Source organism: Pagrus pagrus (genome assembly GCF_965226575.1).
Source record: "Pagrus pagrus genome assembly, chromosome: 4".
NCBI classification, from domain to species: Eukaryota; Metazoa; Chordata; class Actinopteri; order Spariformes; family Sparidae; genus Pagrus; species Pagrus pagrus.
The window spans coordinates 15,667,628-15,683,081 of NC_140188.1; the positions used below are offsets into that span (position 1 = coordinate 15,667,628).

Below are 15,454 nucleotides of genomic sequence, written 5' to 3' on the forward strand. Positions count from 1 at the left end.
TTTGCAACATTGCAGTGCAAACAAGTTCTGCAGCTCAGCCCATCCCACAGATCGACAGAGTCGTCTAGCATGTAGGTGACACCACCTGCTTTTCACACCTCCAGCTGATACTAACTGAATGTGTGTCAATGTTGTACTGTACAACTTTCTCATCCCCCGCTTGAGACTTGAGCTCCTGTGGTGCTGCTGATCGATGTAGATCTGGAGGATAAACCCCCTGCTTCGGTGTAGGATTAGACAGTGAGTGGGGTTGCGGGTCTCTGTGTGGATTGTTTGCACTCATGGATTGCCTTGACGGATCCCCTGGGCAGTTCAGGAACTTCCAGAAGGACGACTTTGAGGCTGAATGGATTAAGGTGGCAGAATGCAAATTTGGTCAAGTGTTCCAGGTCAAGCTGAAGGTCTGGCGGGAAAAATGTGCACTGAAGAGCTTCAACACAACTTTGTGTGCAAAAAACTTTTACAGGTAGGACTTACATCATGTAAACTAGCACAAAAAAACACCTGCTGTCAGATACAGGCAACTGTCTGAATTTAATGCGGTGTTTTAGCATATTGGCACAGCTGTGTACTTAATATTAGGATCTTGCCATATTCAGTGGTCAAACAACCCACTCACCAGAATAAATGTGGTAATGTACGTTTCTGAAATGTTGAGACTTGAATTTTCCATTTTTTGTTGTGACCATGCTGTGTCTGGTTAGGTTTAGGCACAAAAAACACTTGGTTAGGGTTAGGAAAAATCATATTTTGACTTAAAATACCTGATTTTGTTGCCCCAACACAGCTGGAGATGTCACTACAGCTCATTGAAAACACCCGCACTTTGTCGACACAAATGTAACTGGAAATTGTCTCTCCTCTGTATCTCCTCAAAGAAAATCCAGTGGTATCAAACTTACACATTTTGTAACACAGTCTTGAACTGTGGTCACTGGCTTGGCAAACTTATCACCTCGATGCAGCTCTATAATATACATGTAATCAGAATGACATACAAATTTCAATGTATCCGTGCAGAAACGTTGACTGCCATCATTTTATTCTGGCGACCCTGCTGAGTTTGAAAATACCTATTTCAAACTCTCAGCCCATTCACTGACCATTATTTTTTCACAGGAGAGTAATGGACGAGGCGTCCAACATAGCCAAAGTGAAATTCAAGTACATCGTGTCCGTCTACGGACTGTGCAGTGAAGCGACTGCTGTGGTGATGGAGTACATGAGTAATGGATCGTTGAACAGTCTCCTAGCCAGTCACTCTTTAATGTGGCCAAAGAAGTTCCAGATGATTCATGAGGTGTCCATGGGCATGAATTTCCTCCACAGCATGAAACCTCCACTACTCCATCTTAACCTCAAGACATCCAACATCCTACTAGACGATCATCTCCATGTCAAGGTCAGTGAGACTCAGTGAAAGCATTGTAAGTTACAGATGCTGACAGTAATCTCAGGACATTTCTGAGCTTTACAGAGCAAAGTATGCTAATCCTGCACCACTCTGGGACTCTTGTTTTCCTACTAAGATTTCAGACATTGGTTTAATTGGCTGGGAAGAGGGCATGAGCAAGAACTTGTTCATGGAGAATCTGACAGCAAGAGGGAACATAAGTTACATTCCTCCAGAGACCTTCACTCAGTGCCCTGATCCTCCAGGAACTACCTTTGATGTTTACAGGTGACTTGCCAAAGGCATTTTTGAAATTGCACCATCGAGCTCTTTTCTGACTCGGTGCACAATCCAGAATTCACACAGTGTAACCTTGCTCTCCACTGTATGCATTTTACTCTCTTACAGGCCACTGGTGGGACATTCTTTGAATATTTCTCATGTCTCACTCACTCTTTTTACCCGTTAATATTCCTTGGTTTTCTTTGATGTCAAAAAGCATTACGATTCTTTAGAGAACAAAAAAGCGTTGTCATTTTCACTGCCTTTTATATAAGAGAGAGACAGAGTTCACTGATCGCATGATATGAGAAAGCGAACAAAAGGACTGAAGGACTGTGTCTCTCTGCTTCGATCATTTACAGCTTTGGAATTGTGATTTGGGAGATTCTGACACAACAGAAACCGTTTGCAGGTAGGACTTCATTCATTTGAAATGCACTTTCAGGTGTAAGTCATATTACACTCACTATGATCACTTAAACAACATCAAGCTGAAGGCATTTTCTTCTCAGTGTCTTAATGCAAGTCAGTTGTCTATTAATTATCAGTTGAATAAACAATTTCGTGCTGCAAATGTATTTGTTGATGCCCATTGAACACAATCAAATGAGACAAACACCCTTAACTGTCCCAAGTGTTGTAAATAAGCATAAAACAGAGTGAAAAAAGGGGGAAAACAGGACGAAAAAAGAGGGAATGAGGGACAAACTATCGTAAAACGTGTTGATCTATAATGAACGATGCGTCTGACATCTGATTTGTGGTCCCAGGGTGCAGCATCACCACAGTGATCTTACAGGTGTCACATGGGAAGAGACCCTGTGTGGAGATTATGCCCGATCGGAAGCCCCACGAGTGCGACCAGATGATCAGCATCATGCAGCAGTGCTGGGACCAGGACCAGAGGAAGAGGCCACAGTTCTCAGGTACACTGTTTTCAGCCATCTTTCTAATTTGGATTTAAAGCTCTCAATGGAACCACAGCAATTTTTGCCTCTTATCGTTGATGAGATTTAACAAGCCATGGCTCCCATCAAAAAATGGCTAAATCACACTCTAGCGAACATTCATATGCGACACACATGTAAATAAAATTTCTCTTTTAGGTCTCTAAGCTCACAGAATTAAATTTTACTCCAGCATCCTCGGGTAATGACATACCAGAATCGTTAAGGCGTGTTTGCACAAAGACTGCTTTAATTATTATGCCACCAGTTTGCCCTGAAGATGTGACAAAATACATTTGGGAAATTATCAGAGCAAGCACAATATCTTTGCTTCATCCACAGACAGATGATGTCCAATTTGTCACGTTGCGTTTAATTGCTTTCATTATTCTAATGTCTAATTGAAGCAATATTTGAGTTTAAAATGAAGCAAAGATATTCAGTAACAATATTAAATGATTTTCCCTTAATGAGAATGTCAACAAATTATTGTCTAGCTTTTTTTTGTGTTTTATAACATAAAAACAAAAAGTAAAAATGCTCTAAAAAAAACTGCACTCACAGAAATAGATGTTTCTCGAAAACAAACAAAACAAAACAACCACGTCATCCTTTTATGCTTGTATGTCGTAATTAAGTCAACAGATAACGAGCTCACAGAGAACGGATTTTACTGCATGTGATGTTTGTGTGAAACATTTACGACAGAGGAAGTGGGTCACCCTTGCTTAGACAAGCACTTACTGTATGGCTTTAGATGTCATGTAAATGAATACAAATGAGTTACATGTTTATTCATCAACCGCAGTGATCCCAATTTGTGTGTTTTTGTTGACAAAAACTCACTTGTGTTACTGCATCTATGAAATAATTGACCTGTAAATCATGCCTGACCATTCACTCTCTGGAGTGATGCAACTATGAGACTATCCTACTGGGATTTTTTTGTGTTGTGAATCCATAGGAACCCATTTGTTTGGTGAGGCAGATCCAGAACAGTCCTTTGTTTGACTGTTAATTTCTTTGCAGATACTGTGAGGAAAACGGAGGCTCTGAGTGAAGTCCTGAAGATCCCAGGATCAATCAAATGTCACAAAAATGGTGACAATGGACACACATTGAAATATCCCTGGCTAGTTTCCCCGATAAACAAGGTTAGTTCTGCTTGACAGCTGCTTGCTTAAACAGTCCGGTAGTATCTACTGTACTGTAACTATGCCACCTTTTGCATAATAAACAGCTCAATCAGACTAATGGCGTTAAAAGGAGTGTAGGAAAGGTAATGCAGCTGACACCACAAAAAAGTGCATTCACATGAGTGACACAATGTATAATTGCCTTGGAAGTTGATATGGTGAACTTGTTAGCAAACAGCTGTCTATTTACACACATTCAGCAGTTATGGAGCAACATTAGCATTTATTTGAAGTCTATCTTTCCACCTGATGAATGCAAGTCCTTACTCTCTTCAAGCTTTGTATTTGGTCTCCACCACCTCCTGAGGGGAATATCTCTTTAGCTGCTTAAGGCTTCACTCTGTTCTTGCTAACTTTGTAACTTTGTATGTCTGCTCTTTGATTCTGAGCAGGTAGTGTCTTTATTGGAGCATTTTAGCTGAACGCAACTAACTGCTGCAGCAAAAAATGGCGCTATGAGAGCGGTGAGAAAACAGTAAAGTTGAGGCCAAACAATGAGCTGAAATTCACTTTAATAGTCCAAGGGGGTGCTGCAGTTTTAGATGATAACTGTAGGTTTATCACTACGTGCAACCTCTTTTCACAATGCCATTTGAAACACTGTTAATTTAAAAATATCTAATATAGCCTCTTTAAAGTAATGCTAATATTAACATGCTAACAAACTCACACTAAGAATGCAAATATGCTGATGTCTCGCATGTATGATGTTTATAATGCTCGTCATCTTAGTTTGGTGCCATGACATTGTTGCTCATTAGCACTAAACAAAGTACAACTGAAGCTGATAGTAATGTCATTTGTTTCCTTGCTAGATGAAAATCCTCATGGCACCATAGATATCTGTCCTAAATGTCATGGCATTTCTAGCTGCGAGTGTGGCTTAAAAGAGTACACAAGATATCAAATAAGATTAAATATAATGTATTTAGATTATAACACTGCAGCGGTTTAAGTGTCAAGTCATTCATACCCTTGAACACCATGCCCACATTGTGACTTATGTATGTGCTTATTAACCACTTGTGATGACTGACGTTGCAGCTAATGACTTTTGTAGTATTCCCTTTCTTTCTTTGTTTTCCATTTCAGATTGCTTTGCCTGAGATGTCTGACCTTCCCTCAGGTAAACACATGGGTAGAGAAATCATACTCAGTGCAGTACAAAGCCTGGAGGGCTGACATTTAAAAAGTGCTATTTACAGTCCTGTCACATTTTTAATATTACCTTTGGTACTGAATAGCAGAGTCAACTTTCAGTGGAAGTGGAGAGAATAAAAGACACGTTCATGTAGCCTCTTGGATCCTTTATCTCTGAGATGTTGAGTAGTTTATTGACTATATTTATTGATCCATTCAATGCAATTCCCCATTAAAATATGAATGTATACTGTAGGTGCATTTGTTCAAAGGCCAAGGCCAAGGCCCTTGGTGAACATTTTAATTATTGACTGTGCTCCACAGCCTCCAATAAGCTTCACCTTTTGCCTTTATGTGCACGAGAACACTGCATATAATGACTGATTTTAATTCATAAAAAGTTCTTGTGACACACTATCATCATCACTTATGCAGCTCTTTTATTCTCATATAATGCCCCTTGCCTTCATTTCACAGGTCACCAATATGACAATGATGGTGTTCTCGCTCTGCTGTCAAAAAGGGACTTTGGTAGTTTCAGACAGTCTGTGAAAAGAGAGCATGTACAGACACAGTATTCAGATAAAGAGAGCCTCCTCCACTACACGGTAGCCAGCAGGGATGCAGAGAGTGTCAAGCATGTGCTGAATCTAGGCGCTGAGGTCAACTGCACGACTGACAGAGGTTACACTCCTCTTATCATTGCTGTTCTGCACAGGTCTGTAGAAAAAAAAATTAAACTTTTGTAAAAAAGGTGAACTAAAGATTTGATACTGAATGGAGCTTCCTCTCTTCAGGCTTCATGATATCATCTCTTTGTTACTGGAACATGGAGCAGCTACCACCCAGGGAGATGAGGACCAGTGGACAGCGCTCCATTTTGCTGCCCAGAACGGTGATGACAGGACCGTCCGTCTCCTGTTGGACAAAGGAGCTGAGGCGGATGCCCGGGAAAAAGCCGGTTGGATGCCCCTCCACCTGGCCTGCCAGAACGGCCATGAAACAGTGGTGCGCCTGCTGCTTTCACGGCTGTCGGAGGAAGCAGTCGGAGAACGCGAGGCACAAGGGAGGACGCCGCTCCACCTAGCATCCGCCTACGGGCAACTGAACATTGCCAAGCTCCTCCTCTCTCAGGGAGCAGATCCTAACGCTACAGACTGCTCCCTCTCCACTGCTCTTCACTTATCAGCTGGGGAGGGTCATAACAGAGTGGTCAGACAGTTGCTGAAGAGTGAGGTGAATACTGACACCGCAGACAGCAGAGGATACACTCCACTACACCTGGCTGCTCTGAAGGGTCACACAGGCATATGCAGGCAGCTGTTGTCAAATGGGGCCAGCCCAGACTCCAAGACCCTCCAAGGCTGGACTCCCATGCACCTGGCTGCCCTAAAGGGACACGAAGCTACGGTGGTCCAGCTGGAGAGTCAGGGCGGTTGTGTGAACGCCAGAGGTGAGAATGGTTGGACCCCGCTCCACCTCGCCTGCCACCTGAGCGAGCCGGAAGTGGTGGCAAAGCTCCTGGCGTCCAAAGCCGACCCCAGTGTGTCAGAAGAAAGTGAAGGATGGACGCCATTACATGTCGCATGTACCAGTGTGAGTTTCCCAAGTGTCCTCCACTTAATATCACATCATGCAGATGTGAATGCAGTAAACTCAGGAAATGCGACACCTCTACACCTGGCTGCCCAGCATGGCTGTTTGCCCATTGTAAAGGCTCTGCTGCTGAATGGAGCAGACAGGACTCTGCTGGACTCTTCTGGATCCACAGCTCTGAATGTGGCCCAGAGGTGGGAAAAACAAGAAATAGTGCAACTACTGGAGAAGTAGTTGCAATAGGCGATGAAGAGTTTGTCATTTATTTTAAATCATTTTTACTGCTTTTTGTACCTCTAGTTGAATTTTATTTTCTCAGTACTTGTAGGATGTGCAACAACGAAAAAGTAGAATCTATTGTTTCTAAAAGATGTGTTATATTTATCATTGTTAAAGGGGCTCTAGGTAGCAATTTGTAGCAATTCACATGCATTAATCACTTTATTATTGGCCATATGTGAGCGGATTGTAAGGTGATGGGAAAAATGAGACCTTCCCTGTCTCTCCTGGTTGCCTATACATGCCTGGATCCAGTACTTCTACATAGTGGATCTCACTATGTAGAAGTACTACTGTAACATTGGATGATTTCCCACTTTTTGGTTCACCAACAAAATGAACTCTTCGTCTTATTCTGCTGGTATTATTTTGCTATAAACTACAGATTAAAGAACAAACAGACCACTTAAAGTATTACCATTTGCCAATTCCAAATCAGGCATTTATATGAAAATAAATAACACAAAAGTCTGTGAAATCCTACAGGGACGTTTTACTGGAGGTCAGAACCAGGTGAAGTGCCCTATAGTCACAAAACATGTATTGATTCTCCTCTTTGAATCACCCTTCTCTGTGTGCTTTCCTCATAAATGGAATTAATGCTGCTGATGCATGTAGATGAAAATGAAAATATAAAAAGAGCTGCTGTTATAATGACATATGAAGGCATTCATTGGATTAAACCTGTCAGACTATATGAGGGTGTCATGTGTCTAATAATCTGGTAATAATATGGATGACAACAGAACTACTGGGTGACTGTCACTGGCATTATTAAGATGCATCTATTCAGCTCCCCCAGCTCTAAATACATATGCGCTTTATGACAAGGCGAGGTAACTGATTATCAGTCATTCCCTGCAGACTGAGGGAAGCACTGCCTAGCTCATGACACACTCATTTACCACACTGACACCTTATTATATTGAAATTAAATGCATGGATTCAGGAGCTGTATTGACCTGCAGATTCACATGGTTTTCACAGGAACCACAGGAGACTGACCGACCGTGTTGAGCTGAATCACATTACTGTACATGAACAGAGTGTTGAGTTGGACAAAGAATGTTTGCTGTGTTATTTTTAAATGGTAATCTTGTTCCAAAACTTCTTCTTCTTCTTCTTTTTTATGAAGTTTGAACCTGAGTATATTAGGTGATGTCTCTTAGCTTGGCTTTTGAATGTCTGTCAACACTGAACCATCCATCCATTCAGCTCTAATCCTGGGGGGATTAGACGTATCGGCGAAGGCATACTGTGTGTTGGAGGTTTAAGGTTCACTGAAATTACACTTTCCTGTAGATGTTAACCTGACTGTGTCAGACCAATCTGACGACAAAAAAAAATTCTTAATGATCCCCTCCACACATGAATGAAGGCATACAAAAACTTCTCCCTAATGTGTCTGACCTGGGTTTTGCACCAACAAGTAGAATTTCCAAATTAAAAATCCTTAAAATGGCACCTACTTCTTCTCCTTAACTATAATTTCAAGAATATATAAGAATATATGTCACTGGCATCTTAATAATGCCAGTGACAGTGTAAGTTTCACTGATGGACAGATGTCTCCTACTTTTCTCAGTTTATGTGGTAGAGGATTCAAGTTTCTAGATTCAGCCCAGTCACCAGACTAAAATCTGGTGACTGACTAAAATAATTTGTAATTTTTTTCCAGTAATCTTTAGGGACTCTCTCTCCACCGCCCTACTCTTATTTTGAGGGTAATTTATTTGCCAAAAAGACAAAACACAAATGCAAATATTTATATAGATTTCAAGATAATATCATTGTGAATTTTGGCCATGATAATCGTGCAGTGAAAATCTGCTATTGTGACAGCCCTAGTACCTATCATCTCAACATTTCTTTTCTTGATTTGTCATATCATGTTCACATTATAGTATGTATATGAGCTGACTTTCATGCCAGGAGGGGATGGTGGCAGTGATAGCTGGGCGAGACGGCTGCTAAGCCAGAGACCACTGTTCAAGAGGGTATTTCAACATTTTCACACAAATTTTCACACAAAACATCACAAAACCACAAAACCACATTTTCCTGTCATGTTAGTGGCAAAAAAACCTGGCTATCTTTGACAAGACTTAGGGACAATTTCCAGCTGTGTTTGTGGTGACAGAACCAGCTCAGCCCAAACACATCTTTTCCTAACCCTGATTGAGTGTTTTTTGTGCCTAAACCTAACCAGACCATAAGCACTGTGACAACATAAAACTGAAAATTAAACCAAAATAAATGTAAAGTTGCAACATAAAGAAATGTAAACTGTCACCATATCCTTGATTTGCAGAAATGCCAACATTTATTCTGGCGATTGGGTTGCTACATCACACTTGTGTGTGCTGAATATTGATTGGAATAAAAAAGTGTTTGTGAGGTCACAAATCACGCTCATAGGCCCGCCTCTTAAAATCAGATTTTTAATGAGCTCAGAGAAAATTTACACCCTCAGCAGTGAATGTGAAAACAGCCTTCTAGTGTGAAACTCTGCACATACAGTACATCATTCTAGAGAGTGAAGCTCGAACATTCAATTGCAGGAGCAAGAAGAAAAACACATTTTTGACTGTGTACTGAAGTGTAGAAATACTGATTTTCACAGGCCTTGACTCAAACCTTACTGTAAGCTGTACACTATGGGGGTTTTACTTTAAAAAGTAGCCACAGGAAGCGTGGCTCCAACACACCTGATTCAAATAAATGGGTCGTTATCAGACTTCAGCAGACGACGAGCGGCTCATTTGATCATGTGTTTGGGGCAGGGAAATATCTAAAACATGCAGGACAGAGATCCCCGGAGAGCAGCATTAAAGAATACTCCTCCAGTGTCATATTTTGGCTGCCTTTTCCCGTCTCTGATACTTGCGTTCATTTTCTTTCGACTCATTTTTTTGACAGCTATCAGGAAGCTGCACTCACTTGCAAAACCAATATGCAAAACCCTGATTTATAATGGCATATGGTTTGTATCAGGATCCCGACAACGGAAAGTATCTGCTGACCCTGCTCTCGGTGTGATTTATCCTCTAGAGTTTGAAATGCATCTATCATATTATGAAAAGAGGATCCTGGAGAGGACCATGTATTTCAGATTGGGTATAGGATGATTTATAGTTTAAAATGTCCTTTTTACTGCAGCAACTCGCATTTGAAATTTATGAGGCCTTCTGTGTTTTAAAAATTGGAAGCAAAACACATTTGTGTGATTGTTATCTAACAGTCTGATGACAGTTGAACAGATGGGAAGGACAAACATCTGTGGAATCCACAGAGCTGTGTCATTGACTAACCCGTCGAACAGCATTTTTGTCCTTCCAACATTCAAATAAAACAAGCCTTTGTGTTTAACTATACCATTGTTCTGATACACGTTCCTGAAAATTAAACTCACTTTCCCAGGAACATCTAATCAGGCCTGCCTAAATCAATGGTGCTGCCCCAACCTTTTTACACACAAGGTGACACATCGGATACCTTCTATCAGCTGGTAATTGGGTTTGCAGGCACCTAAACTAATTTCATTTCTAACAGGGAGACAAGCAGGAAGAAGATAATGTCATGAAAGTTGCTACCACAAACACCAAGAGCTGAGGAAAGACAGAAGACGGCTGCAGTGTGGGCTGCACCCGGCTTTAACCTGTTACCATTCCTGGAAATTTATGTAAAATGATCCAAAATCACCTATCCCAGTCTAGCCCAGTAAAAAATAGTACATTTATTTGTTTAACCATTTGCAGTACAGGCATGGTACAGGATCAGGTACAAGATTATAACATGTATTTTTTCTAAAGCTGTCAGAAGCTCTGTAAGTGCTTCTAGCATTTAGCTATAAGTTTGAACATATCAAAATATTTATTTATTTGACTTAATTTTTTAAAATCTTCAAATTAGATAACAATATCATTGAAAATGAACATGTAACACATGTTTTTCTGAGGAAATAGTCAGACTCCTGGCAAAAAAAGACCATTTTATGACCTGAAAATACCCCTGTTTGAGAGTAGCATGGGCAAAAACTCATCATAGTTCTTTATTTACTTATTTACACTAACTTTATGCATACTTTATGCAGTCAAAAACAAGTGTAGGTGGAAAAACAAGCAAAACACAAAGAGCAAAACACATAAAAACAACTTTAGGGCTTTAAAAACTGTAATAAACTATATATTATTGTATTTGGAATCTCATTGTTTGAGGCCGACGTGTAAGTGACTCAGGAGAAAGGAGAAAGAGGGGAGTGGGTCACTGGTCCATACGATCACTCATTGGCTGTTGTAGGCTCCAGAGCGAGCATAGAAGCTCATATCTGCTCAAATGAGCTGTCAACCACACGGCTGCCATCCCAGGACCTCTAGTGTAGAGGTATAATGGCGTCTGCAGTGAAATGAGGAAGTTTTTGACAGATAAAAGCATGAAAAAATATTTTCAAACATTTTTTTGCATATTTTGTCACCATTTAATCATGAAATACTGTGTTTTGGACTAAATGTGTTACTGTGATAAAAGTATTTTAGTGATTCCTCAGATTAAAGATGCTAACTGAGCCTGCACTCTTGCTTATGTTTCCTGCTATGCAATCATACCAACTTGAAGACTTTCTTTTTTTTTTTTTAGATTAAACAGAAAATCCCCCTCTTAATTGCATTACCTGTCTCCAAAGTATTAAAGAACACCGCTCAGCATGGTGTATTTCCACCTATACTAATTAAAAATGGGTTGCTGCATTCAAGGGCTCTAAAGGCTTTGTTATAAAACTCATCAGGAGCAATTTGCATGCATAATAGTTCTCAACAATTTTGATGAGATCATTTGTATACGGGCCTGCTATGGATGAGCTGTTTAATTTCCTTGTCTGACGTTACCTAAACCCCCATATACAGTGTTCAGCCTCTGTACTCAGATGTTGTGTTGCATAAAGACATTATTTAGTTGCACCCAGGACCATGAGACACTGTTAAAAAGGTCTGTCTGACATTCCCAACGCTCATCTTAATGATAGGATGTAATCTGGCTACTTACCGGTATATTTAGCTTCTCAAAGGAGAGCCATTACATGCTTTCTGCAAAGCCCCTCTTAACTGGAGGGGTTAAACTCACCACTGAGCTGCGCCCCTGTGGTGTTAAGCAGCCTCAATCCTGACTGATGCAGCTGTGTCTTTTGATCCAGGTGTGCCGCCTCAGCAGGGCCACGCAGGCATCTCGGCAGGCATCTCTGGTCCTTGCCACAGTAATTGATTGAGTGATGTCTCCCAAGGGCTTTTTTTTTTTCCAGAGTGATGATATGGAAAACATTTTTCACCCCTGTCATCTCTTAGCGACCTCTCACTCTTGCAATGGAAAACACCACCAGTTAGTCTCTCTCTAAATCCCAAAGGTGGTTGCTAGCTGTTGTGCAAAGTGACTGCTTTATTTTCACCTGGGTGAACCTCCACTCAGGTTACTGAGTGAAAGTGTTTGGGAAGCTCTGTAGAGTACTTTCTCCTCAGTTTGAAAAAAAACCTACATACAGAAACAGCACACACTGGCTCCATAAAGATTAGCCTGGAGGATTTTTAAAATGATAATCTGTTCCTATACTGCAGAATGTTTTCCTGAAGCTACTGAACTCTTCCAATTGCATGGCCTTGTTTTCTCCAGTGTATTCTTATTATCCCTACAGCACGCTCTCCTTGGTGTTGTCATGTTCCTGCAAAGTGATTAATGGAGTATCTCATTCCTATTTCCATAGCACAAAGCACAAAGCACAAAGCAACCCCCTTCCCACACACACACACACACACACACACACACACACACACACACGCAGTAACTTTACACTGTTTGAAAACCACATACAGTACTCTTGACACAGAGTAGCAGTGTCTCACACTTGGGAGGAATGTAGGACCCCATCTATACTAATTTAATTTCATGCATCACGCCCATCTTTCTCTCCTTTATTTTATCATTAACCCAGAAATCATCTCATTTAGATCTTTCATAAAAAGTAATCCTTAATAAATGTAAAGGCATGAACTCTTTTTGTGGTTCAAAGAATAGTAAATCCCAGAATTAATTAAAGGGAATTGCAATTTTCAGCTACTTCTTTACAATATAATGAAGGTGCTGGGCTTGCACTCCATCTGCAGCCACGATGATGAGCAGCCTTTGTAATGCTGTTTTTAATGATTGTTGATTAGCATGCATGGTTACAGTTGACAACCAAGCAGAAGCAGGATTTACATAAAATCATTTTCAGGTTCATAATTTTATCTTGGGTTGCTACTAGAATAGGTTTACATGCTTTAATGCTCAAAAAACACATCACTTTTCTCAAACTCTACTCAAACGCTCTGTTTTAGCTCCTGTCTCTTTAAGGCCCCTCCTCCTGAATAGTCTGCTCTGATTGGGCAGCTCCCACACACCTGTCCCAGCATCCCTAACAATAACAGAGCAGCTGTGCTGAATCAATTCTTATATGTCAAACTAGCTGCCAGGTATAAAGTATGTAAATGTGTGACATGGTGTGATGTCACAAAGTCGCAGAATTAAAGGTGAGACTACTGACGAGGTGTTTCAGGAGCAGTGTCTTCTGTGGGAGAGAGGAGCGTCTGTTGGTGCTTCAAGATCTCTTACATGCACAGGCACTGATATCCCACACTGAAGGAAATGAAAAAAATAGCTATATAAACACATTCATCCATATATTCATACTTACACATACACACAAATACAGCCATACACATACATACAAACAAGCATACATTTAAAAAAATGCCATAAAACATAAACAGACAACACAAACACACTAAAAAAAAACAATTCACAAACAATTGTCAAAGACTCAGTTCTGTACAACTCACGGTTTCATAGCAGAAAAGTCACGATTATTTAGCTGTTTTGTGGTGACAAATAATAAGAGTGTATTTGCACCAATCAGGCAGAGCAAAAGATTTTATGGATGTGCAGCACTGCCTCTGTACATTTTCACATACTGTACCATAATTTCTGAGTTGCTTGTGCTCTGTCTCAAAGGCTCTAATCAAATCTAATGGCTGGGTTATAAAAAGGGTTACACTGAAACAAAAAAAAGGCACAAGTGATGCTGTTTACTAAAAAACATGTATTCCCACTTTAGCTTTTTTTTTTTTGCCGTAAGCAACTGAAATAATAGTCTCTGCAACAGCGATGCACTTGCATGTTTTAAGCTTGTGGGCTTAAGTTTCCAGTTGTATAGGAGGCTACATCCCACACAAAAGAAAATGTACTTAATTTACAGTGCAAATGTCAAGATTTCTTTATTGCATGCTGATGTATTGTGCTTTAAGAGGGAGTTATATATCACAGCAGCAGTGCGCTCGGGGTTAATGACTGTGAAATGACAGTTCAGATAATCATAGCGGCCATACATCTAAATAAAAACGATAAAAATAATGTCCGGAAATAAAGAAACCATCTATTAGTAGGCTGCAAAGAAATTAATGGTATGTGTCATCAGGATTCGAATATCCTTTGAGAGTAATTTACAGGTTTTCTTCCCTTAGACTTAAAGGCAGTAATGGGGTAGCCATTCAATTACGAAGCTGTTTAATTATGCAAAATTCACTCCCTGTGCTCTTGACTTAAGAGTAGCATGTTTGAGTGAAGCGAAGGATTTTCTGTCAAAATAAAAAAGAATATAAATATAAATTAAAAAATAAATCTTATGAATTAATGTTTGATTTGATTGAGGTTGGCCTGGGAGGCTCTTGGCTTCACATTAATATAGCTGTGTTTCTGTCTCTTGTTTTCCTTTTGCACCAATTTTACCATGAATGAAGAAAGAGAAAGAGAAAAATCCTACAGGGGGATTTCAGCAACATTGACCAAACACTTTAAAAGTTTCTGCAGATTAATAATAAAAAGATACTCCTACTTCAGAGCAAGTGCACTGGAGGTCACAATATCATAACTTCCAAACACTTCTGCTGCCAGGAGGACTGAACCCACAGTGAATGAAACGCCACTCAGATATGTATCTGTTTCATTTCCCCCCCGCCTTCACCTCTTGTCCTTCAGGCCTCAGTAAAGATTACAGCCAACCTCTGCGGATGAACAAGAGCTGTTATCATCAAAAGCCTCTCTTTCCCTCAACAGCACACCTCAAACCTTTACTTGATGCTTCTCACTTCCTGTCACGCTTACCAGGCTCCTCATACAGTCACTTGCTGTATGCATTATTGAGTACTAGTCACGAATGGCATGCAGCAATGTCAAACAGCATGGACACAGGCACGCTAATTTACTGCACTGCACGAGATCGGACAGCATTTAAAAGATGCGTGTTGGCACAGCACGATTTAGTGAAGTTTGAAATTTTGATGAGAAATGGGTGCTTTCATGAATATTAATGCAGGAACCAATTTCTTATTGAACAATTATTTAAAATCATTTATTATTATTTCTCATTCAAATTCTTAGTCACTCAACAGTTTAGATTAGACATACTAACCATTAACGAGCTACTTATTATTGCGTTATTTTTTTTGGCATTGTATGTTGTTATATAGTCATTGTACTTATTAATGGCTTATTCTCCATATTCTACAACTAGGCTGTTAACTCGAGTTTTCCTTCAATAA

The 15,454-nt window shown here is 40.2% G+C and overlaps 1 protein-coding gene across 1 annotated transcript; it reads left to right on the forward strand.

The window, feature by feature from the left end:
* Positions 1 to 281: 281 nt before the first annotated feature.
* On the forward strand, positions 282 to 7,854 carry ankk1 (ankyrin repeat and kinase domain containing 1; the record flags this gene model as incomplete). The annotated part of the gene is made up of 9 exons (XM_084351001.1): positions 282 to 466; positions 1,120 to 1,402; positions 1,530 to 1,681; positions 2,038 to 2,087; positions 2,446 to 2,601; positions 3,652 to 3,776; positions 4,911 to 4,944; positions 5,436 to 5,676; positions 5,756 to 7,854. 9 exons carry the CDS (start codon positions 282 to 284, stop codon positions 6,786 to 6,788), a joined length of 2,259 nt encoding a protein of 752 aa, XP_084207127.1. The 3' UTR covers positions 6,789 to 7,854.
* Between the last annotated feature and the right edge of the window lie 7,600 nt (positions 7,855 to 15,454).